At 36.5% G+C, this 25,664-nt stretch overlaps 1 protein-coding gene across 6 annotated transcripts in view; it reads left to right on the top strand.

Moving 5' to 3' along the window:
* The window catches only part of GABRG2 (gamma-aminobutyric acid type A receptor subunit gamma2), a 108,524-nt gene that overhangs the window by 58,545 nt on the left and 24,315 nt on the right, over positions 1-25,664 (top strand). The window contains exons 8-9 of one of the 6 annotated variants that reach the window (XM_049647831.1): positions 17,330-17,363; positions 19,117-19,118. The exons of the other annotated variants lie outside the window; for them this stretch is intronic. Of the exons in view, the coding sequence (XP_049503788.1) occupies positions 17,330-17,363; positions 19,117-19,118 (36 nt within the window). The remainder of the gene's footprint in view (positions 1-17,329; positions 17,364-19,116; positions 19,119-25,664) is intronic. 6 annotated transcript variants of the gene reach the window in all.

The following is a 25,664-nucleotide window of genomic DNA, read 5'->3' as shown; positions in this document are numbered from 1 at the left end:
AACAAACCCGAATCATTGAATCATTGATCTCAGCCCCAGATGGGGTAAGGCTGGGAGTGTGACTCAATTCTTGCCTTTCAGTCCTGGGTCCCTGGGATCAGATTTTGTCATCAGGACTTGATGAGGATGACAAGCTGGTCAAAATCAAGGGTATTATTAAAGCAACAGGTTGTTTTGTTTTGTTTTTGTTTTTGTTTTTGCTACTCTCTGGGGGAACCTGATATTAAAAGATCAAGGCTAAATGTACAAATGAAAGGAAAATGAAAGTTATACTCAGTGGAAGGCACAGGAAAATGGAATTTGGATTAATGCATTTTCACCTAAAGTCAATAAAAGCCTGCTCGTTTGACAATCTTTAAGTCATTGTGGGTTTGTGAGAGAGTCAAGCAGGCTAAACTCAATGCTTTCACTTTTCTTGAGATCAAAAGTTAAACTTTTATTTATTTGTTTGTTTGTTTATTTAAAATTTTTTTTTAAGAAAGAGTGGGGAGGGGCAGGGGAGAGAGAGAGAGAAAGAGAGAGAGAGAGAGAGAGAGAGAGAGAGAGAGAGAGAATGAGAATGAGAAGCTTAAGCAGTCTCCATGCCCAGTGCAGATCCAGATGCAGGGCTTGATGTCACCATCCTAGGATCATGACCTGAGCCAAAATCAAGAGTTAGATACAACTGACTGAGCCACCCAGGAGCCCCAAAAGTTAGACTCTTATATGGAGAATATAGGATGGGAAACATTTTGCAATTAAAATTCATGTAGGGATTTAGAAACATATTTTAAGAAAATTATCTTTTCCTTTCAAAATATTCAATGTGTTCTCATGATTGCAAGTGTGGGTGCAAGAATAAGGACAAGAGTCAGCATTAGTGCCAGTCTCCATTCTGTCTGGGACTAAGAAAAAGAGATGCTTATTTCTTCTTAAGAACGAGTATCCTCACTGAACATTTCTTTAGGAATAAATGCTGCTTAATTTAAGACATCACAGTTATTCAGTGGGACAATTAATAACATGATTTATTTATTGAAAACATACTATGTACAACAAACTGCCCCTGGTAATTTCTATAAAACTTCTTTCTTAATCCCCATAAAAACCTCCAAGTAGATATGATCAACTACCCTCCTTTCAGAGATAAGAGAACTGTAACTCAAGGAAATTAGGTAACTTGTCCAAGCCCTCCCAAGCAGTAAGAGAAATAGAGGATTTGAAATCAGATTGAACAGGTCACATATCCCAGGTTCTTAAACATTCTACTTAGTAGAATTCCTTAGGAGGATGTTTTTGGTGAGGGACAGGGGATGAAGAGGAAGAGGGAAAATAATTCTGTAGTTAAAATTTACTTGAGAAATCACTGGAAATTGAGACCAGCATGGCCAGAACACTTGCTAGAGATGTTAGTAGATTTTGCCAAAGGCAGGTTCAACATTGTGCTTCATTTCTCTCTGGTATTCCCTCACCCTCTGTTAAATAATTAAAAGAAAAAATGGTCAAGGTCACCTGCCATGTCCCTGAATGGGTCAGCTTTTTTATTTCTTAAATGCTATGTACTGGTGAATTTCACCAACTCTAAGAATAGTCAGAAAGTCAGTGTAGATGAGGGATTCATGAAAATTAGTGGGTAAACCCGCTCAAAACATACTGCATAGAAAGATGGTTTCTCCACTCTTTTGTTTTAACTGGCCCAGGATTTTCAATCCTTTACGGAAACTGTACCTTTTTAGGAAATGTTTAAAAAATCTAAAAAAGATTTTTTTTTGCTATTGGAATGATTGATCCCTACTACCAGTGTTATTTAATTCTTCACCGCATGCAGTGGGTAAATTAGTACAGCCACTTAAAAATTTTTTTAATCTTTATTTTTGAGAGAGAGAGAGAGAGATGGAGCGTGAGCAGAGGAGAGGCAGAGAGAGAGGGAGACACAGAAACCGAAGCAGGCTCCAGGTTCTGAGCTGTCAGCACAGCTGATGGAGGGCTCAAACTCACAAAAGTGAGTTCATGACCTGAGCCGAAGTTGGATGCTTAACCGACTGAGCCACCCAGGCGCCCCAGTACAGCCCCTTTACAGATGGAAAAATCGATGCTCAGAAAGGATAAGTACCTTACCCAAGGTCATACAGCTAGTGAGCAGAAGAGCTGGGATTCAGACTCAGTTGAGACCACAAAGCCTCCCTCTGTATATCTATGCAATGCTGCTGAACTCTACCAAGAGTGGCTGAAAGCTCTGACCTCTTTGAGGTCACCTAAGCTCCGTTTATTGCTTATTTATGCAGGACCTCCTATGTTCTAAGCATCATTAATAGGGTTCAAGACAATAAATTAACCATAGTCCTTGCCCTTGAGCAGCCCACAGTCCAATGGATTGACAATGACCTGCATCTAACTGAATTTTAAATAACTTTTACATGAATCTCTATGTGACAAGACTGATGAAGTATCACACACAAAAACCCATACTTTTCACTAAACCAGAGCATGTTAATGCATACATGCTTCAATAGCATGCCATCCTCACTCTTTTTTCCCCCTGAATGAAGAAACTATTGTTCTAAAAACATCTCAAGTTCTTAAAATACATTAGTATACATTTGCAACATAATTTGAAAGTACAAGTATGCTCATTATCTTGTTTAAGAGACATTGTAGTTCTTAATTGTGACTGCTCTAGGGGCTTCATTTAGTGAGTTGCCTACTTCCATCCACCCCTCATTCTGGCAGTTGGGATGCTTGCCCCTGTACCTATGATGCTCAATGCCTCCCAGACAGAAGCTGGTGGGAGAGGTGTCTGCAGAAACCAACTGCCAGTCCAGCACTCTGAGAACCAATTTGGGGAGCATTTGCTAACATACCAGCCAGTATGGCATTTCTATACCTATGCTGGCTTAATGATGAGTAAAATTCTGAACGTTTTCTAGTTGATTTCCCTTTCATTCAATTTTTGGCCCATGTAAGTACCAGGCATGAGCCTTGTGTCCAGAAAAATCTGATCTGTCTGTAGTTCCAGATTTGATAGTCATTTAATGTTTCATCCAACCTTTCAATCCATGCTCAGTCCCTCAGGAATCCATTTTGTAATAGGTCATAGCAAGAAGGGTATCAGGAGGAAAAAAAAAAAAGAGTACCAAGTTCTCTTTGAGACCTATAGCTCTAGCATTGCAATTTCATGTCTAAACATGACATTATATCTACTAGAATTCTCTGTATAGTGGTGATAGTGGGAAATTACAGTCAGCACTCCAGCCTGTAGGTTTGAAAGGAGAGTACATTGACCTTCTTCAGAAAATTAATCCAGACATGGCAAAGATACAGGGAAACTCTTGTTCTCTTTGTAGTATGATAGGAATGTAACAAAAGGTATGGCTTCTTTCTTACTACAACATCCGACCAAAGTGACTAAGAGCTATGTGGTGATGTGGGAGTCTCAATGGTCAAATAATACTGTAAAGATTCTAATATTTCAAAAGGCAGGCATCTAGGAAGACACTGATTTAACTTAGAATTATTAACTTCCAGCTGGCCCTGGTTCTTTAAACAAGCATTGGGAAAATATGGGTTCAATAGTAGGAAAAGTTGAGGTTTAAACCACAAACCCACAACTGGTCAGTTTAGTGAGTCACTCATGTGGTCTATTTTAAATGGCCATTTCTTTGTAAAATGGAAAAAACAGTATTTACTTCAAAGTTTAGTTGGATTAAATGGATAATATACAGGGCAAAATATAGTTTGGTGTTTTGTATTTTATTTAACAGAACACTATCTTCAATCCATTCTAGAATTGGATTATTTTCTTAGGAAAATATCTACAGATAAGAAATCAGGATACACTTATGAGCATTATCATACACAGCTCAAGTGCAAGTTTCTACCCCAAGGAAGTGAAACTGTTGAGCAATTTATGAGTAACCTCTGTGAGTGTCAGTGACAACATGAAAGGTGGAGTGGAGGTGAGTGTGGGCTAAAGAGGAATAAAACTGTTTATCCAACTGGTCATTTGTAAACTCTGTTGAAAGCAATAGCATGAATGATAAAATATAAATGTATAAGCTAAGAAATAGAAGACAGGAATCTTGTAAAAGAAATTCTGAAGGGTCCAATTTCAAAAGTTGCTCATTTGTGTCTTTGTCTTAACATTCTTAATCACTTTATGTACATATATTGAATTCTTAGACTTCAAGCCCAATCTGTTCATTAGAAATGGAGAAGTTGAGGCCTAATGAACACTGGGTTAAATTGTGACAGAGCTAGGGTTAAAACACCATGCTTTTATTGTTGTATCTAGTGTTTTATTCACTACAGGAACCACATCACTTGATGATACCTGCACCATAAATGTACAGACTTAAAATATTTTATGAGTTTATTCTTTGCTTTCCCATCTGCAGTTCATGATCTTATATTTTAAGCCTCATTTCCAGTAGTGGCATTACAGGCCCCACCAATGAAACTGAGAAAAAATCCTGAAATTTTATTATGGGGTCTGTGAAATTCCATGAGATGGAAATGACCTGTTAATGACTGACATTTTATTATCTCTTAAAATATAAATCATATAAGCCAAATAACAATTAAATAGATATTTCTAGACAACATATACCACCTAAAACTTTGCTTACTATGGCTTTTACACCTGCAACAATATTCTGCTTTTTTATGAATGCTTTTTATTGAAGTATAGTTGACATAAAATATTAGTTTTAGGCGTATAACACAGTGATTTGACAATTATATACATTATGAAATACTCACCATATGAAGTGTAGTTACCATCCATCACCATGTTAAATTATTACAATATTATTAACTATATACCCTATGCTGTACTTTTCATCCCTGTGGCTTATTTATTCTATAACTAGAAGTTTATGCCTCTTAATCCCCTTCACCTGTTTTGCCCATCCTCCCACAATCACCAGTTTGTTCTCTGTATTTATGAGTCTATTTCTGTTTTTTGTTCACTTTTAAACATTTATTTATTGAAAGAGAGAGAGAGAGAGGAGGGGTAGAGAGAGAGGGAGAGAGGGAATCCCAAATATGCTTCGTGCTGTCAGCACAGAACCCAATGCGGGGCTTGATCTCATGAACTGTAAGATCATGACCTAAGCCAGAGTCAAGAGTTGGACACTTAACCAACTGAGCCACCCAGATGCCCCTGTTTTGTTTTTTATATTGCATATATAGCAAAATATTATGGTATTTGTTTGGCTTGTTTCACTTAGTATAATGCCTTCTAGGTCCATCCATGTTTTTGTGAATGGCAAGATTTTATTCTTCTTATGGATGAGTAATATTCCACCAAGCCTGTGTGCCTGTACTCGTGTGTGTGTGTGTGTGTGTGTGTACCACATCTTTATCAATTCATCTGTTGATGGACTCTTAGGTTGCTTCCATATCTTGGCTATTGTAAATAATGCTGCAATAAACTTAGGGGTGTATGTATCTTTACAAATGAGTGTTTTTGTTTTCTTCAGGTAAATACCAGTAGTGGAATTACTGGGTCATATGGTAATTCTATTTTTAGTTTTCTGCAGAAACTTCATACTGTTTTTCATAGTGGCTGCACCAATTTATACGCCCACCAATAGTGCACGAGGTTCGCTTTTCTCTACATCCTCCCCAACACTTGTTATTTCTTATCTTTTTGATACTAGCCATTCTGACTGGTGTGAGGTGTTATCTCATAGTGATTTTGATTTATACTTTCCTGATAATTAGTGATGTTGAACATCCTTTCATGTGTTTCTTGACTATCTGTGTATCTTTGGAAAAGTGCTTATATTGCCTGCCCGTTTTTAATAGGATTATTTGTGGGGTTTCCTTGGTGTTGAGTTCTATGAGTTTAAAAAATATATATTTTCCATATTAACCCCTTATTGGATATATCATTTGGAAATTGCTTCTTCCATTCAGTAAGTTTTAGTTTTGTTGATGGCTCCTTTGCTATGAAAAATCTTTTTAGTTTGATATAGTCCCAATAGTTTATTTTACCTTTTGTTTCCCTTGTCTAAGGTTAATGTCCAAGAGATTATGGTCTATGTTATCTTTAGGAATTTTATGGTTTCAGATCTTATATTTAGGTTTTTATTCCATTTTGAGTTTATTTTTATGTATGGTATAAGAAGGATCCAGTTTCAATCTTTTGCATCTACCTGTCCAGTTGTCCTTGCACCACTTACTGAAGAGGATCCTTTCCACATTGTATATTCTTCCCTCCTTTGTTGCAGATTAATTGACCATATATGTGTAGATTTATTTCTGGGCTCCTTTATTCTGTTCGATTGATCCTTGTGTCTATCTCTGGGCCAATGTAATTATTAAAGAATAAAGCACATAGAGTAAAGTGCAAAAACAATGTTTTCAGCTTAATGAATTTTTACAAAACAAACACACTCATGTTTTCACCACCCAAATAAAAATATAGAATAATACTAACACCACAGAAGCCTTCCTAATACACCTTCTTGGTAATACCTACCTACCACTACCTCAATCCCTATTCTGGTTTTTTATTTTCTGAGCTATGTTTTTTATCAGGTTTTGAAATTTACATGACGTTTTATCAGTTTGATGTTTACATGAATGGTATAATATGGTATGCAAACTTTTTCATCTAGTATCTTAGATTCAATACATTCTTCCATGTTCTGAGCAGCAATAAATCATTTCATTGATATGTAATATGCAATTTCATTAATATACCACAACTTATTTTATGCATGATGAACATTTTGATTGTTTTACTTTTGACTACTATAAATAACATTGCTATAAGCATTGATATGCATATCTTTTGGTGCATTTATGCATTACTTTTGGATATATAACCAAGAGTGAAATTTCTGGGCCATAAAGAAAGCAGATGTTCAGCTTTTGTAGAAACTGCTAGTTTCCCAAGTGATTCTATCACTTTACACTTTCGGTATAAGTTTTAGATACTCTACATTCTAGCCAAGTCTTGGGATTTCCATGAAAAGTTACTGTTTTAAGTTTTAATTTTAATTTTTAGCCAATCTGATGGATGAATGGTGGCATCACTTTGTAGATTCAACTTCGATTTCCATAATGGCTTCTGAAATACGCTTATTGGTCATTTGCTTATTTCTCCTTGCAAAGTGCCTGCTCAAGACTATCCAACTTTTTTGTCTTTGTTTTTCTTACTTGTTTGTGGGAATTCTTGAATATATGGATACAAGGCTTTTGACAGATAGATATATGTCTTCTCCCATTCTCTGACTTGCCATTTAATTTCTCCGTGATGCTTTCTCATCAATAGTAGTTCTTAACTTTAATGTAACACAATTTTATTCTTATGGTTAACTGCATTTGTGTCATGTTGAAGATCTCTCTGCCTATCCCAATGTCAAGAAGAAATTTTTCTATGTTCTAGAATTTACATTTTATTGTTAGACCTTTCATATTTACATCCATGATCCATCTGGAATTGTTTTTGTGTAAGGTGTCATGTAGCAATCAAGCAACATACTTAACCAAATGTATATTCAATGATGTTATCAGCATTTTTTTTTAAAAGACTGTCTTTTCCAGATGCAGGTTAGTGGCAATTGTATAATGGGTTAAGTGACCATATATATGTTTCTTAGAGTAAATGTAGTATGATTTTCTACCTTTGTGCCAGTGTCACATTGTCTGAATGACTCTAGTTTGTAAACATCTTGTTACCTAATCTAATTATCTAATAATTCCTCAGATTGATTTTTTTGGTTACCATATAGAAAAAATATCATTATGTTTTTCTATAAATTTTAAAGCAATATTATCAACTTTAAAAATACCTGAAGTTATAATTGATGCTGTATTGATTCTATAAATCTTTTATGGACAGCTGGCATCTTTATAGTATCAACCTTCTATGAACAAAGTATATGTCTCCTTTTATTTAGATCTTCTTAATCTGTTACTTAATCATACCTTTTGTGTGGATGTCTGTGTGTGTGCATGTGCATGCATGCATGTATAAGTCCTGCACGTTTTTCATTACACATCATAAAAAGCACATTATAAGACAAATAGAAAAAGCCCAAGAAGGAGAAAGAAAAGAAGGGAGAAGAGGAGGAGAACAAGAAGGAAGGACAAGAATAATAAGAAAAACAAAAGCAAAAACAAAAAGAGCAAGAAAAAAGAACACATACAAATAAACTCAGACCAATGTTGCTCATGAACTTGGAGGTAAAATTGTAATGAAGGTGTTGACACATCTACTCCAGTGTTATTTAAGAAGAATATTATTTCATGACCAAGTCAAGTTTATTCTTAGAATGCAGAACTGACTTAATATTATAAAATCAATAATTACATGCTAAGTTTATCACAGTCCTAAAATAAAAAAGGATATATATATGATTCTATCTCTGGATGCAAAAACATTCATTTAGAAGACTTAACGTTAATAATAAAAATTACTAGTAAACTAAGAATAAAAAGGAATGTCCCCAATACAATAAACAGCATTTAAAAAAGAAAAGAAAAAAAAAAAAAAAACTAAGGCAAACATTCAGAGGTGAAATATTGAAAGATTCTCTCCGGAATAAAAACTCAGTAAAATCACTAAATCAATGCCAACAGAAAAATCACTATTATTTCTCTATATTAGAAATAATAATTAGAAACTCAACTGAAAGCTTAGGTTGTTTTCCAGATTCCCCTTTCTGGTCTGTCCTGGAACTCCATTTTTTTACTGTCCTAGCAACATGAAAGTGCTGAATCAACAAATATAAATGACTGTAGTTTTCTTTTTTCTAGAATTTTGAGAGAGGTCCTGGATGCCTCCTTTGTTACCTGATGCCTTGAAACTATGTGCTTTCATTTCTTGTCAAAAAACTTTATCCATTTTATTTTTAAAAATATATTTATACTTTTGTCTCATCGGGAGGTTTGGAGTGATATAGGTTCTTTTTTTACAGTTTAAAATGGACATCTGTACGATTATTTTTTTCTTGGTCTTACCATTACTAACATCCTTTAAAAGTTTATTTTTGATTTTTTAGTCAATTGTAGTTAAGTCAAAATTACCTTTGAATAAAAATTTGTCTTCAATTTTTGATGCTTTTAATCCCTAACTTTATTATTTTTCATACATTTCCCTTATAATTTTTGTTGGTGTTCATTAAGGTAGGAACATTGTCTCTCGGTCTGTGTTTTATACCCTCACATAGAATCTGCCATATATTCTCAATAAATCTTTCTGAAAAATTGACTTACTCTCTGATTCTACAGTGCATATTCATTTTATATCTTAGTATCTCTAAAATTAAGACACCTTTTATTTTTAAAAAAATTTTTTTAACATTTATTTTTGAGACAGAGAGAGACAGAGCATGAATGGGGGAGGGTCAGAGAGAGGGAGACACAGAATCTGAAACAGGCTCCAGGCTCAGAGCTATCAGCACACAGCCCAATGCAGGGCTTGAACTCACAGACCGGGAGATCATGACCTGAGCCGAAGTCGGCTGCTTAACCGACTGAGCCACCCAGGCGCCCCTAAGACACCTTTTAAAATCTATGTTATTTTGCAATACCTGTAAGATAAGTAGATTCTGATACATACAGCCAAGAAACCACCAATATTAACATTTAATATTAATTAAAGCACTTTAGAACATATTAAACATGATAATCATTAGATATTTGAGAAAAAGTAATTATGAGGAACTGAATTATTAGTATTCTGCAGATGACAAACTGAGATTTGGAGAAGTTAAGAAGCTTGCCTCGTGTCACTTAGTATGTGGCAAAGCCAAGACTTGAAAACAGGCCCTTCTGACTCCAAAGAATGTACTTAAATAATCATTGTGTTAACTCTTTCATTTGTGTGTAAAACATTTAAAATAACTCCCACTAGAGGGGCACCATCTTTAAATTATAAATCAGCACAAAATCTATGAGGAAAGTCAATCCCTTATGTTCACATATCAAACCAGGGCAGTAAGTAACAAGTCGAGATTAGGACAGTAAATTAGAGTTAAAGCAATGCTCAGTATAGGCTTAGAGATGCAAAATAAACCAGAACAGGCTCCCTAGAAGATTGCATGCTTGAATGGGGTTTTAATGTGAGATTTTGTTAGGCTGAGGAGTGAGGAGAAGCATTTAACCAAGAATAAGAGCTCAGATGTATGAAGGACCAAGCTTATTCAAACAATTGTGAATGTTGAGTGTTTAAGGAATCCAATTAGTAACATGACATTTTTGCCTCTCCTGTTCTAAAACAATTGAAAAAGTAAACAAGTAAATGGAAAGCGACCAAAGTGTTTTCTTCATTACTGGCAAAGCTGATCTTGTTTGTTTGTTTGTTTAAAGTTTATTTATTTATTTTGAGAAAGAGAGTGCATGCAGTGGAAGGTCAGAGAGAGAGGGAGAGAATTTGATTTTGAAAAATCTCACATATACCTATGTGAGCGTGAGCTTGACAATACTAAACCCCAGAACTAGAATTACCCATCCAGAAGAACTAAGATTACCCATACCTGGATAACGAGTGAAACAGGTTGTCCTTTAGGCACTCACTGCCAAGAAGGAGGAACAGGAAGGCACTGAGCAATGACTGTCCAGCTTCTTCTTTTTTTTTTTTTTTTTTATTTATTTTTGGGACAGAGAGAGACAGAGCATGAACGGGGGAGGGGCAGAGAGAGAGGGAGACACAGAATCGAAAACAGGCTCCAGGCTCTGAGCCGTCAGCCCAGAGCCTGACGCGGGGCTCGAACTCAAGGACCGTGAGATCGTGACCTGGCTGAAGTTGGACGCTTAACCGACTGCGCCACCCAGGCGCCCCTGTCCAGCTTCTTCTAAAGCTCACCACTCACCTAAACAATTCCATCTTCCCTGGGATGGATTTAAATTCTATAGAGTGGATAGTAGTGTTATTCTAATGAAGTTCTTTCACAGGGTGGAAAACATTGGGAGTGGAGATGAAGCATACTTTCAACTTGGTCTAACTTGAAAATCTATACATAAAAATCACAAAAATTGACTCCCTTTCTTAATTTTCTACTTGGCACATAATGCTAGAGATCCAGCCCTTCATTCCTAGCTTGCCTTAAATATTTCCAAAAGCCATGAAACAGAACTGAAATACTGCCATACAAAATAGCTCAAGGGATCTCATAAGTCATCCAGAAAGAGCATTTTTTAAGTGCCTTTAAAATGCCTTTAAATAAGGTACACTGTTCTCAGTTCCTTTTGGAATAGAGGGACATGTTTGCACCTAAGCATATTGAAAAACTGAATGCCAGACAGGGTTTCTCAGATCGCATCATGGTATCTTTCCAAGTGTACCTCCTATGTGTTCAGTAGTTCAAATAATTAAGTCTGAAAACAAAAGGCCTTGGGATAAATATTCTATATCCTAAGATTTTCACTTTCTGGTAGAGAAACAACTAGAAAAATTTATGGCCTAGATACATATGTTTTAATTCCTAGAATTTATATTTATTTGTTTCCAGTTGAATCTTTGGGCCAACTATGTTTGGTGCTAGAGTCCTTTTAAATTCTCTGGATATTCAATATTATCTCACTATTTCCTCATGTATCCTGTCTAGCATTAATTTTTGTTTTTATGAATAATTTTAAATTTTGTTAGGAGAGTAAAATAATAGGCATTTGGGTTCTACTGACCAAACCATTTCCAACCAAGGTTGTGGGTAACATGGGCACTAAGGAGGCCTCATTGTAACATAGTAGTTATACTTTAAGGTCTGATATATAAGGTTTATTGGGGTCCTATACACCATTTTGGAGTTAAGATTCTCAGATTTCTAGATACTACTTGTTAATTACTGCGAAGTTCCTAAGGCAAAAGGATTCTTGGGCTGTCTCAGGAACATCAAGAAGATCAGCGAGACTAGAAATAGACATCTAGTACAAGGAATTTTACTTTAACCAAGGTGGTGGTTTTCACAGATGCATGTGATGAATGGCAACAAAGTTGAGTGAGTATAAGGGGATGGTGTAATGATCAAAGAATTTACAAAGAGTAAGGGAGGAGAGGATACTGAGGAGACAAGGGAGAATAAAAAGCTTATAGAAACTATGGATTGAAGGTCCCTGTTGGGTCAAAAGATTTTGGAGACCAGAGTACCAGAGAAAGTTAACTAGAAACAAGAGATTTTAGTCACATAGTAGGATTCAAAAAGTAGAGATTATGGAATAGTTGCAGTTAATTTTTAAAAAGTGGTGTTGCAGAGGTGCCTGAGTGACTCAGTCAGTTGAGCATCTGACTTCGGCTGAGGTCATGATCTCACAGTTCATGGGTTTGAACCCCACATCGGGTTCTGTGCTGACAGCTCAGAGCCTGGAGCCTGCTTCAGATTCTGTGTCTCCCTCTCTGTCCCTTCCCTGCTCTCTCTCTCTTTCTCTCAAAAATAAACATTAAAAAAATTAAAAAAAAAAAATAAAGTGGTGTTGCAGTGCCACACAAGTGGGTGAATAAAGTGGCACTGAGGTCACTGTCATTATATCAGCAGACTAGAGGAATTTAAGGAACTCAAAGAGTTTTATAAAGATCATACAGTGATCTTTGACAACTCAGAATTTACATAAAGGATGTCAGAGAGTGCGATAGTGAGCCAAGAGTTAAAAATCTTTAATAAGTGGGAAATGATCTGAGCATATTGATTAGATATGGAACACTCAAGATGGCTACTGCTGGGAGTGTTGTTGAGGGTATGGCTAGGGAGAAGTTATCTGTGTCTCTTCCTTCAACCTTACAGATGAGGAAAGGCATTCTGGAAAATTGTGTTTATGCCAGTATGTGATCCTGGCCTCTCCCCAACTGATCCGTGACAATTGGAAAAGGCTAGGGAAATCACAGTCTTACACTACTATGTGGATTCACTCTTGACCTCAGTTGTGGGTGAATGAGCTTATACCAAGTGTGAGACTCTACCTGAAAGCTTTAAATAGAGTTGAAACTTTAGAAGAAGGCAAACGTTATCATGAGGTTTCCCTATTCACTGTGATAATGTGGCAGAAGGCTTAGGGAATGCTGGGCATTGCTCTCAGGTCGAATTCCAAATTCCTTAGCATAATATATGTAAGCCTCAATATCTGCTTCTCCAAGCATTCTCTCTCTGCCTTCTTCACTCAATCCTGAAGCTCTACCTGATACCCACAGAACTGTTTGTAGTTTCCCAAATATTTCAGGCTCTCACATGCCTCAGGGAATTTGCACTTGCTGTTTTCTTCTACATAGCATTTTCTTGGATTCTTCACCTGACAACTCTTTCTGTCCTTCATGATTCAGCTGAGATGAAGCAACCCCTGACAATGTTTACACCTCTCTTCCTTCATTCTGTTCTTTTGTGGCACTTGTAACAGTGTTATGGATTACCTGTTTACTTCTCATTGTACATGAGTGGCACTTTGTGAGCTGAGAAGTTCTCATTCACCCATGTATTTTCAGTTCCTCCCACTGGGAGTGGCTTATAGCAGATGATCAATAAACATTGGTTACTATAAATATATTTAATTTCCAATAGTAATAAATATTCCTTAACTTTTTAAAACTTACAATTCCAAAATTTCAGAGGTAATTCCCAGGCATCATTACCTCTGCAAACCTATCATTATTAGAATTCAACAGTCGCACTATTAAGAGATGATAAGAGAGGAAAACAAGTAAGTACAAACACATAAGTAATAGAAATTTAAGAGACCATGATTGCCTGAAGCTCCATGATTCATGTTAAGGATTGTTTTTAGCAAAGTTATCAAATCTCCACACACTGACAAAGAGTGTGTTTTGAACATAAATGTCATTTTTCTTCACAGGAAAATCTTCACTATTGCATACACCTTAGATATTTGGAGTAAATGGATTTTCCTTCAAAATTAAAACTGTGCTCAAAAAAATTAAGATTATTCTAGGTTCGTATTAGAATGTTTTAGTCTGTATTTTCTCTCTAATCATCTATGTAATCTGTTTAGGATTTACAACTAAATCTAAGATTTGTATAAGATACTAGAATTGGGACTATTCTTATTCATCATGTAATCCAACCATCACTGGAAGCTCATATCTCCAGATGTGAGCAGTACTAAGTTTTGACTTTATGGTGGTTTAGGCTGTCAGCCTTCTCAGTTTAGTTTCAGTGGCTCTGGATATGAGGCTGGACTCATGAATCCCAGAGATCCCAATTTTGAAAATCTTGTCAACTGAGTTAAAGCATTGTGTCTACAGGAATCCCCTATAAAATGCAATGCTGCTAGGAAAGATAATCATTTAGACCCCTGGTCTATCATATTGTCTTCCTTTCTACCAGATAAGTCAAAAGGGAGGGCATGTGACACAGAAAAGAGTTGAGTGTAGATGTGAAGAAACGTGTTCCATGGAGTTAAGCAACTTACCTTAAGTTGTATATCTATTAAGAACTAGAGTTAAGGTGTATATCCAGAGTTGATCTCAAAGCCCACACTGTTTTCATTGCATAAACTTGACTAGAATGTAGAGGTTGCTCAAGGCAAGCAGGTCAGACAAGGTCCTGTATGAAGTAGGGCAGGGGGCAGAAAGGAGATCTTTGGCCACACAGGACAGAGAGCATCAGGAGGAAAAGACCAGAGAAATGGAAAACATAATATACAATTTCAGCCTTTATCATGTTTTTTCTTAGATCCTCAGAATTAACCAAAAAAAGGGAAAACCATGTTTTCTTGTAACTACTGGTCCAACCTTCTGAATGCTCTTCCTTTCCTGGGGATTAGAGAACATGGCTACATGCCAAGCCATGTTATCTCTCCTGCTTAGCTATCCCGAGTTCTCTTCCCTGGCTGAGATACAGGTGAGGAGGTGGATTGATTTCAGCTCAGATTTTCATCTTGGTCATTCAACCTACATTCTGCAAGTGGCATTATTTTACTTCTGCAGGCAGAGAGACAGTCAGTCCCTCCCTGGAGGACAGTTGACTAAGTGTGGAGAGACTGTTGGCATCCTTCCCCTTGTCTGGGTTTGTTTTACATAACGGCATGCCACAGCTCTTCAAGGAACAATGCTAGAAACTGCACCGGTTTCCCTTCCTGTGACATGTAATGAGGAAACGTAAGTACTTGCAAAATGCTGTTGCTCCAAGCTCAGCTCCCAGCAGGCAGATAATCAATTTTCTCCAATGCTAAGTTCCTTTCTCTTCTCTCCTCTCCCTCTTACGCCACATTACACATAGTAACCTATGACAGAGGATCACTGATAGCTTCCAGTTCTCTGGGAGGAAGGTTAAGGAGTGAGGGCTTCCCTCTCTTCATTTCTAAGATGCAGCTATTGAACAAGTTGATATCTAGAATTGCATATTTCTATCGTTTTGGTTATTGTGTTATTTTGTCAGTGCATGCAGCAAAAAAATATATGCAACACTTTTAATGGAAATTCAGCATGGAAATTGAGAATCAGCCTCCTGGAATTCCATATTTTAGATCTGATGCTAACTAATTGTGTGGTCCTGGATGTATCATTTTAACCCTGAGCTTCACTTACAGCTGGATTAGATGATCCTTGAGATGTCTTCTAATTCTAAAGTCTAAGCTACATGCATTCTCTTTTTCTATTAGTACATCTTTCACTTAACTCTAAAGCAATAGTTGTTTAAAGGAATTACTCTAGAACTAGGAACAAAGAGAATCTGTCTGTATTCTATTCTTTATCAGTGTCTTTTCTTAACAAGAACAATGGTCAAACTCTATAGAGGAGCCATGAGGGGTTGCAGGGAATGTTTATGTCACCACATTTTTTATGTCTTTCTCCAAAGATGAGCTATAGAAGAAGGATACCCTTTGAACCCTGTGGTAAGCTGTTCTTTTCTTTCAGAGATTTCAATTTGGTAACAGCCAAAAATAAGTAAAAGAATAGCCCTAAAATGCCTAAAATATGGTAAAAATGTAGTCCTCAAAAAGTTTTCACTTTGTCTCAGTATTGCCCAATAATTAAAAGCCTTTTATAAAAGACTTCCCTACTAAAAATGTTCTAGGTTCATTGCATAGTGAGGTCAAAGGGCAGTAGGGGTCTTTGGGCAGTTAGTGAGCCCCCCTGCCATCTGCATATCCACTCCTGGCAACTGGGGTCTCTCTCAGTGCAGGTCTTTGGTAGTTCATTTTGGCCAAAGTCATTTTAGGATTGCTATTCTATATCAAAATTTTAGGGTGCTCATAAAATATGGAACAGTTTTTAAATTCAAACACTGTCTCAGTTATGCCACTGGGAAATCAAGGCTCTAATTCACTTCAGACATATCCTGCACCGGGTTCTACTTCATTTTTAATTTCAGATTTGAAAGTTAAATGTCAACAGTTCCTTTAAAAGTAACCATTGTTTTTTGAAAACACATCTGCCCCTGTTTCATTTCAAGCAATGTTTTCTTCAGCTTTTGTAGAGATGGCTCTAACTAAGCTTTGAGCACTGTGTGTGTATGTGTGTACAGGACACTGAATTCTTCACACTCATTTTGGATTTCTCACGTGGATTATTTTAGTCATCAAAACAATCAAATCAACCTTGATTGAATGACTGTTAGGGCATGATGTTTCCTATTTTCAGACTGTTCTAGTTCCTTGTACTTGATTATTCTGCTCCCATGATGAGCCCTGGTATATCAGATTTAGCTTTTCTTTTCCCTTATTAGGAACTGTGTTAATAGTGGCTGCCTCACGTAATTTCTAAATTGGGCACATCACCTTGTGTTGTATTTTTATGATCTTACATGAAAAGAATCTATATTGGAAGTAAAACCTACCCCAATAATTTTTGGCCTTGAGTCTGCATTAAATGGTAGAATTCATGTTCATGCAAAGAATGGCTGGGGATGTCTGCCTTCCTTACTTTATGTTTAGTCAGCACTGATCTCAGATAATTCTTTATTCAAGTACATTAAAGTCAATCAATCTGTAATGAAATAGTTATAAAAATAGATGTATATGTCTACTAAGTATAGTTTAATACTTTATTTTGCTAAAATGCCTTAGTATAATATATTTGATAAAATTTAGTATGCCTGAGAAGTTTAACCAGTTTTTCTTATTTGTTTTACTTGGCCAATTTTTATCTGTTTTTTGAGGGTCTAAGTTTTTTCTGTGCCTATAGGTGTTGTTGTTTTTGTTTGTTTAACAAAACTTTTCCGCTTCTAACTTGCCTGGTATTTATCTCTTAAGAAGAATCGGAGAAATATTTGCCATTGATATTGATGTGTAATACAGATGTCTTATTCCAGCAGGCTGGTTCCTATTCCCTCTCTCTTCATTGTATGACTACTATAAGAGTCTGTCTTCCATAATTCAGTTTATTTGAGATACACATTGTAGTGTACCCTTAGTAACTAATGAAATTAAAATCTTATAGCTTGAAAACAAGATGAGCTGCATGTAAGCTTGGTGAATTTGACATTGTGGCAGATTGCAGATTGTTCACCAAAACATACATGGCAAACAATAAAAGAGAGAGAGATCTTCTCTTTTTGCAGAGTGGAAGTCTTAAAACATGGCCAGGAGTATCTTCCCTACCAATATGAAGATTAAATATAGTAATATTTAATTTAAAGCAGCTATTTTCAATTCTTTAATATCCTATAGCTTGAAAACTAGGTTTTGTGAATTGTTCCAATTACTTCTTCGTGCCATCAAATCTAATATGTTGTCAAAGAATTGGTTGGGCCAAAGGAGCTATAGATTAGTGTTAATAAATTCTACAAATCACACATCCTTTAGAAACTGATTGAAAACAAAGAGTGGCATTTTTTTCTTCCTTCCAAGAAGGTTATAGAAGGGAAGCAAGGGACTTCAATTTGCCATTATTTAAATACCAGATTCCAAATAGGCTACAATTTTATGAATGTCAACATCAAATCCTCCTTGAGAGATCTCTTGGGATCAGCTGACAAGAAGTTCTTGCCTCAATGCTGAGAGAACAATATTTCTTGGCAAATAACAGCTCTCTACAATTAATATTTTTTCCTTCTTATTTGCAAACCATAAAAATGGTTACTCCACAGAAAGAATTGTTTAACTCTGAAGTTTATTTAGGAACTCAAGCATGGGAAAGGAGAGAGAACATCTAATTAAATGTTTAATGCATAAAACCATACTTCAATTTTACAACTCACAATTTAGTTATTCAAATGACAGTATTAATGAAAATAAGAAAGCTCTCGGAGGTAAATTGAGAGACCTAGCTTCTGGTGAAAGTTCTGTGGTGTGACCTTTGGCAAGCTCTGGTATTCCTCAGAGATTTACTTTCTCATCTGGAAAATGAAGGAACTGGCCTGATCTCTAAATTCTCTTTCAGCTTTGACACCCTAGGATCAAATCCAAATTCTAATTCGGCAATGAAAGTAGTGAAAACCCTCTATATAATGAGGCCAAAGACACTTTCAGTTTTTCGTGAGCAGAGCATTACACCATTGTTCTTGATGCTAATTAGACATGGAATACCATCTGTGAAAATAAAACAAGTGCCAACTCAAAAAAAAAAAAAAAAAAGAAAAGACTTGGAGGGCCTTTAATAATCTCTTATATCAATCCTGCAATAGCAGAAGCCAAATATGAGGCAGATACCTACATACATTGGTTCACATAATTTCTCTCCTAGAACATTTGCTCCCAGAAGCCCATTTTGCTCAAAAACACAATTCTTTATCTTCCCTGTGGACAGAGAATGCTGAGCATCAACCCCCTAATCTAGACTATCCTTCATAAAGTGAAAGAGACACAACATTCCATGTGGCAAACAGGTCGATGCTAGAATTCATTCTCTGACATACGAAGCAAAAAGCCTTGAGATGTGAATCAGTATAATCAGAAAATGGATGTGGTTGCATGCTTTTCTCAACTCTTTATATTACTTCCTTTTATTAATCAAGTCACAACAAGGGCTTTTTGGTGGATAAAAGGAGATGACTCTGTCTCATGGTTGAGTAGAAGACACATGTCATCTCATCAGCCCTGGGGTGGAGTCTTGAGTAGATAGTGTCAGGTATTGAGTACAAGGCCTGCTGACCCCTACTAGGGGCATTCTTATATCCTGGCTACACTGTGGCTTCTTAAGTTGTTATGTCTGCAATGGAGTCTTTTCAGGGGAAGGAAGATGATAGATTGTTCTGCTCTCTTGTCTTTGACTCCAAGGCCATTACAGTGCAAGAAAAGAGGTTCTGTCAGATGTACAGCTATACAATTCTTACATTTAAAATCAGAGAAGGAAGGAATGAGACTAAGATTTGACTTCCTGATGGTGGAGAAAATTGAATGTTTACTGTAGATACAAATCAAAACCAACAGCTCTGATCTAAACTAGTTTTTCAAGGTCATAAGACCCTCTCAGTTCAGTGAAAACATTAGGAAAAGGAAAAAAAAAAAAAAACAGTAATAAAGGTCAGTAACATTTATTAAGACCTAGGATGCCTCAGTCCCTGTTCCAAACACTCTACAGCAATCATTCCCCTTAACCTTCACTAGAATTCTAGTAGGTACGGATGACTATTATCCCTATTTTTCCATGTGCTAAAGCTGAGACCAGACAAGTTAAGAAACCTGCTTAAGGTTGTCGAGCAAATTAATGCCAAACTAAGAAATAGCCAGTTTTTATTTTACTTTTTGTCAAATATTTCTTCATTTTTCATAGATTTTAGAACTCCTGTTGGTGAAATTTGAATATATGTTTCAATATGTAGCTTTAAACATCCCTAATAATAAATTTAATATTAAAAGAATAATTAACATTTTATGTAGGGTCTCCACAAGATTCATTATCTAACTGATTTAGTTTTATCTTATAAAAAAGACAAAAAAAAAAAAAAGAAAGGAAAATGGATTCACCCAAGATCACACAACAAGATCATAAACAGGCAGGAATTAGAGCATAGGTCTGCTGACTTTGAGTCTAATGCTTTCCCTACCAAAATAAAGCTTCCTTTCTCAGAGAAGTTGAGTGTTTTAGAACTCTATGTAGTTTTATATGATTTACAGAGTTTTAAAAACTATATTAGTAATGATTTTTACCAGACATCCTAAAAGTTATCTTGAATATCACAAAATGTAAAACTTCCAGGGTGAGAGAATTCCAGTGGAGGATGGGGGTGGGAAGCTTTAAAATTGACTGCTTGGGCATTGAACAAAGAGCAAGTGAGGTCAAGTTTTTAAGCTTACAGTTTTGCAGAGTATCCCCAGGAGTGATTTGACATCTTGGGGAACATTTTGTGATTTGACCTTTTGCAACCATTGCCTGCAGTTGCCTGAATTTGGATGTTCTTTTTCCAGCTGCTTTCAAAGCTGTTTTAGAAAGCTTGGTGTTCTGATAACATTAGGTTTCTCAACTGCTGTGGAGTCTTTTCTTTAAGAAAATGTCAGTGCCTGGGTTAGATTAATCAGGTCTGGCTTCAAACACAAAATTATGCCGGGCCCATCAAATGAATAAAAACAAGAAATTACAATATTTCTACTGACATGGTTATTTCTCCAGAACAGTTTTCTGGGTTTGAATTAAAGTCATTAACAACCTTTTGCTCTTTGCCTCCTGATTTTGAAACCATTTGTGGCATACATCTATAAATCCAACAGATAGAATTCTAATATCATCTTTATTGCTGGTAGCATTGATTTGGAAGATACATTTGTAATCACAGTCAGGATTCTTACTAATTTATCATGCATATCTAACTTTTGGCATCACCCAACTCAGAGGAGAAGTTGGTGTACAAGACCAATTACTCGCTTAGAATAGCTGGCTGAGAACAATTCAGTACCTAAAGTAGGGACTGAGTAGGACAAACTTCTAGATTAGCCTCTAAAAATTAGTCCTTGGCTTGACTCAGGAGACCTTACCAAATGGAGAACAGATGCAAGAAATTATTAGATCTATCCAGTAAGGAAACACCTAAGTGGGCATGTGTCTCAATTTTGCCTATCAGACAACAGAACGAATGAAGCAGAAGAAAGAGTGGAATCTTTACTTTCCAGTATTTTCCAAAAGTGTGGAAATTCCTGTTTAATAGGTGAGGGAAAATAGAGGAAACTGGCTGCCCGTGGCTAAAGACTCCATTCTTCATGAACAGACCTGTGGACCATGCCTTTCATATTGGGAAATCTTGTTTCTTTCTGCAGGTCACAAGTAGAATTTCTGTACTTTTCCTCTGTGAAGTGCAGTCTCATCATGTACATGTCAGGATGGAAAAATATAACATATTGACCCATTTGCTGTGGCCCTGGGATCACAACTGTGACAAATCAGTTATAACCTCTAATTACAAGGAGCATGAAGTCCTTCCTCATCGAGCACTTACCTGTGGTTGGCTGGAAGTAAACAACTGCTGCTTTTCTTAGGATTTCTCAAATATCCAGTGATACCTCTATTAAGCCAGTTTAATTTTCTTGTTCAAGTTGACAGATTTAACTATGCTATGGTGTGTGCTTCTTATGGGTATCTCTCTCCTGAGCCACTGACAATATTTCCAGTCAGCAACTTAGAGCCATGAGAGCTGAGTGGAATATGAATTCAAATTTTAAAATCTCCCCTACAATGGGACTTCTCAAAGAGAGAAATTAGGAGATCTGGTGGTGTCACAGTACATACATAAAAGGATATTTTGTCACCTTTGACTACCAAGCTATTGATATATAACTAGTCCATACTTCAGTTACATATTGAACAGTGAATCATTGAACAGATGATTTTTATGACACAAATCTGTGAACTATGTTCAAATGATGATATTAATGATTTTCATGGACACACTGATGTTCATACAAACAAGAACAAGACTGAACGCTTTACTATTATTCCTGATGGTTGCAGGTAGCCTTTTAACAAAGGATAAAAAATATATAGATATCACCTCAGGAGGAAGCTCACTTACCAATGCCATAGAGATTATTTTGCAAAACAACTGTATCATCGTCTCTGAATTTTACAAAGCACTTTTTCTACAATTAGCAAATGTGGTTTTCACAACAGCCTTAGCAATAGGTATGATTATCTCTATTTTACTGGGAGAATGTAAACAACTTGCCCTTGTCTCTGAACCTTGTTAATGTCATTAGTAGTAACTTGAATTCTGGAACTGTATTCAGTATATTTCCTGCTACTACAACCTACTCTGAATTTACATAAAACATGTTTTAGTATCTAGTCAGAAGTTTGTAGGAGTTAGATTCAATTATGCTGAGAAATTGCATTCTTTTTGGATGGATCAAAGTGGCAAACACATTCATTTGTATCTTCAGCTTTAGACTTCTGAGCCAGAGTTGTTTTATTTATATAAATCCCGAGGTGAATTTATTTGCTACATTGTTGGAATTTGACAATGGACCCAAAACAATGAATTGTATTACAAAAGGTCACACTGAGCTAAGAAATTGTGGTGGCTTCTTCAGAGGGTGAGAAAGAGAAGTGATTTACACTAGTAAAGAGAATTTTCTAGGACAGAAATACAGAGAACTGAGTTATTAGCAAACACTTAGGTTCACTGCACGAATCTAGAGAAAACCACTCATCTCTGGAATCTTTACAAATATTAAGCTTCCTTCTATGTGAAGCTATTCTCCAGGAGGAAATCTCTAGTATGGTTAAGTTTCCATTCTCCTAAAAGTAATTTGCCTATCATAAAAGGTTCAAGAGCAAACGAAAAGAATTTTTCTCTTTGTGGTTTGAGCCCCCAGTTATCCAAACCAGCTTTCCGTATTAACTATATTCAATAATTGCTTGACTTTCTATTTGTGTGTTTGCATTTTGCTTTTTTTCCATGATCCTAGCCATTGGCTCAAAATAAACAGGCTGTGGGGCACCTGGGTGACTCAGTCAGTTAAGTATCTGACTTCGGCTCAGGTCATGATCTCACAGCTTGTGAGTTTGAGCTCCGTGTCAGGCTCTGTGCTGACAGCTCACAGCCTGGAGCCTCCTTCAGATTCCATGTCTCCCTTGCTCTCTGCCCCACCCCTGCTCACACTCTGTCTCTCTCTCAAAAATGAAGCTTTTTTTTTTTAAATGAACAAGCTGTTTACTATAAAAATAGTGTTGCTTTGGGAGGCAGAAGTTTGGAGTCTGCCACAAGATAGCTCTGTGTTCTTAGATAAAACACCAAACTTCTTTGATGGATCTCAACTGCCCCTCTGTCTTTAAGAGGATAGAATAGGTTGAGATAGATAAATTCTCAGACCCTTTCTCACCAGTTCTCTTTTGGAGTACTATTTCCTCCATGCTTGTATGTGCCAGAATGGTGTTAATAATATTACATAGATTATGCTAGTTTGTACTAATAAATTACATTAATGGGCTCTTTATTATGTGCCATGAATTATACCACTTTACATACATTCACTGGTTTCAGGTTCAAAATAACCCTATGAGGTGAGTTTTCTTAGTATCCCTACTTAACACGTAAGGAACTTGAGACTCAGAGAGTTAAGGCACTTTCCCCAAATCGCACAACCAGTTAGTGACAGGACTAGGACTTTTGAACCAAGCCAGTCTGACATCACAGTCCTTAGAGCAGATGTTTTTGATGTACCCTCCTTCCCATCTTCTCTGAGCTGGTGTATCCATCCTCCAGGTGTTGTAAGGGGTGACTGCTGACAGCTCACCACTGTTCCTTCTCTCCAGAATTGCCTTTGACCAAGACAGAACCATCTCAACAAGGAGATTAAGACCATTACACTTTAGCCTGCAGAGTACACGTGGCTGCTGCTCTTGCCTCCAGGTGGCACTAACTCTGTGGTGTACTTGGTTCCAGAATCTCCTAGAAGCTTTCCTCCTTAGGGTGAAGCAAATCAATGCTTAGCAGTTTTTCCCACTGCCAGTTCTTGCTTCCTTCTCTCACTCCCCTTCTTCTGAAAGCTTAAACCCACAAGTAACTCAACCCAGCAGGAATTCTTGACTCCACCTCTGATTCTAGGGAATATAACTTGAAGCAGATGTCTTCAGAATCCTATCCTCTCTTTGCTCAGTGGAGAAGTCAGAGGGAGACTTTAAAAGATAGATTTAGCCTAGAAAAAAATTTAAAAATTATAAATTATACTTTAATTTTCCATTTTAATTTTTCAAATTGTTATTATTTTTCCATATATGAGTTTAAAGAAATAATAGATGGAATAAAAATGGCGACGTTTTGAAATGAAAACACACTATTAGACTTAATGGAGAAGACTGATTGATCTGTTTCAGCAGCCAAGCCCCTTTGTTTTCTTCTCTCATTAATTGAATCTGGCTGAGAAACTCAAATCACCAATTGATTTTTTAATAAGCGTAATGCAGTCACTCTGATATAACTGATTTCCTATCCCTTTTTTCTTCTTGGCAAGTGGTTAAGATTGCTAACAGTTCACTGTGACCTTATATTCACATCTCCAGGGATTAAGTTCGGCAAGGTGTCCACTAAAAATATTTCCAGAAGCAATAATTTCTAAAGTGAAAGCCTAATATTTTTAAAGCTCAAGGTGATCTCTGCCTTGTTCTTAAATGTTTTTGATATAGAGCTCACCCAAGATTTTCTGCATGACTTTCTAAGCTAAAACATTTATTCATTTAACAAATAATTGTTGAACTCATTCTGTGTACCAGGCACTGTACTAGATGCTGTGACTAAAATAGATGGATAGGTATGGCTATTTCCCTCGTGGAACTCATGAACTAATTATAGATTGTAATCCAACATTCACACCAATCATAGACTTTGAATTGTGATCAGTTCTCTAATAGTAATACCTACTGTGAGGTTTTACTGAAGACATTAGATCTATTGATTTCTTTGATGATGGGATAAATTAATGGACATCTGAAGGCAGAATGGAGTTAATTAAATAAAATAGGGATATTAGAATTTTAGCCAAGACAATCAGCATATGAAAAGATCCGAAGGCAAGAAGTAGCAGGGCCATTTAAGGAATCACAAGAACCCCAGTTGGAGTGCGGGGAATACTATTTAAGATGAGGTTAGAGGCTAGAGTCAGGGGAAAGACCATACAAAGTCTTAAAGGGCAAGTTAAAGGATTTTAGTGTGTACCGATATCATTGGATCCTTATTGAAGGGTTTAGAGGAATGTATATGTGTGTGACATGATCAAAGGAGCAGGGGGTATTCCAGAAATTGGAGGTAACAGGGAAATGAAGACATAAGAATGAGCAATACCCCTTGGCAGAGTAGAAAGTAAATCAGGTTGGGTGGGCATTAAATGGAGAGATGATAAATGGTGTGAGATACAGCTGGGATCGTTCAGTATGGATCAAGGTAAAATGGACCAGAAGCATATGTTAAGCAGTATGGATTGTATACTGAGAAACATGAAGGGAATGGCATGAGCAGAAATGCATTTTAGAAAGATTGGTCTAAACTAGCACTGTCCAACTGAGTTTTCCAAGATGAAGTAGCTTTTCTAAAATCTGTACTACCGCAATATAGTACTTACAAACTGTGTATAGTTACTGAGCATTTGAAATGCCCTTGATGAACTGGAGGAATAGATTTTTGAATTTTGTTTAATTCTATATTTTACTTAAGGTAACTACCATCTTAGCACAAGTCTAGTCATAGTACAGAGCACGTGTGTATGGTAGTGTGGTGGTGTTGGGACATTGGGAAATTGGAATGAGGAAAAGGAACAAGGAGATGAGCTAGGAATCTGAGAGAGACAGAGGAGGTCAGATCTTCCTGACAGAAAGATCATAGAAGTGTAAAATGAAAAAGATTTAATTTACTTTGTCTAGG

The sequence above is a fragment of the Panthera uncia genome (assembly GCF_023721935.1).
Source record: "Panthera uncia isolate 11264 chromosome A1 unlocalized genomic scaffold, Puncia_PCG_1.0 HiC_scaffold_17, whole genome shotgun sequence".
Lineage (NCBI taxonomy): Eukaryota > Metazoa > Chordata > Mammalia > Carnivora > Felidae > Panthera > Panthera uncia.
Note: the sequence above shows the minus strand (reverse complement) of the source record. Positions and strands in the feature narration are given on the sequence as shown.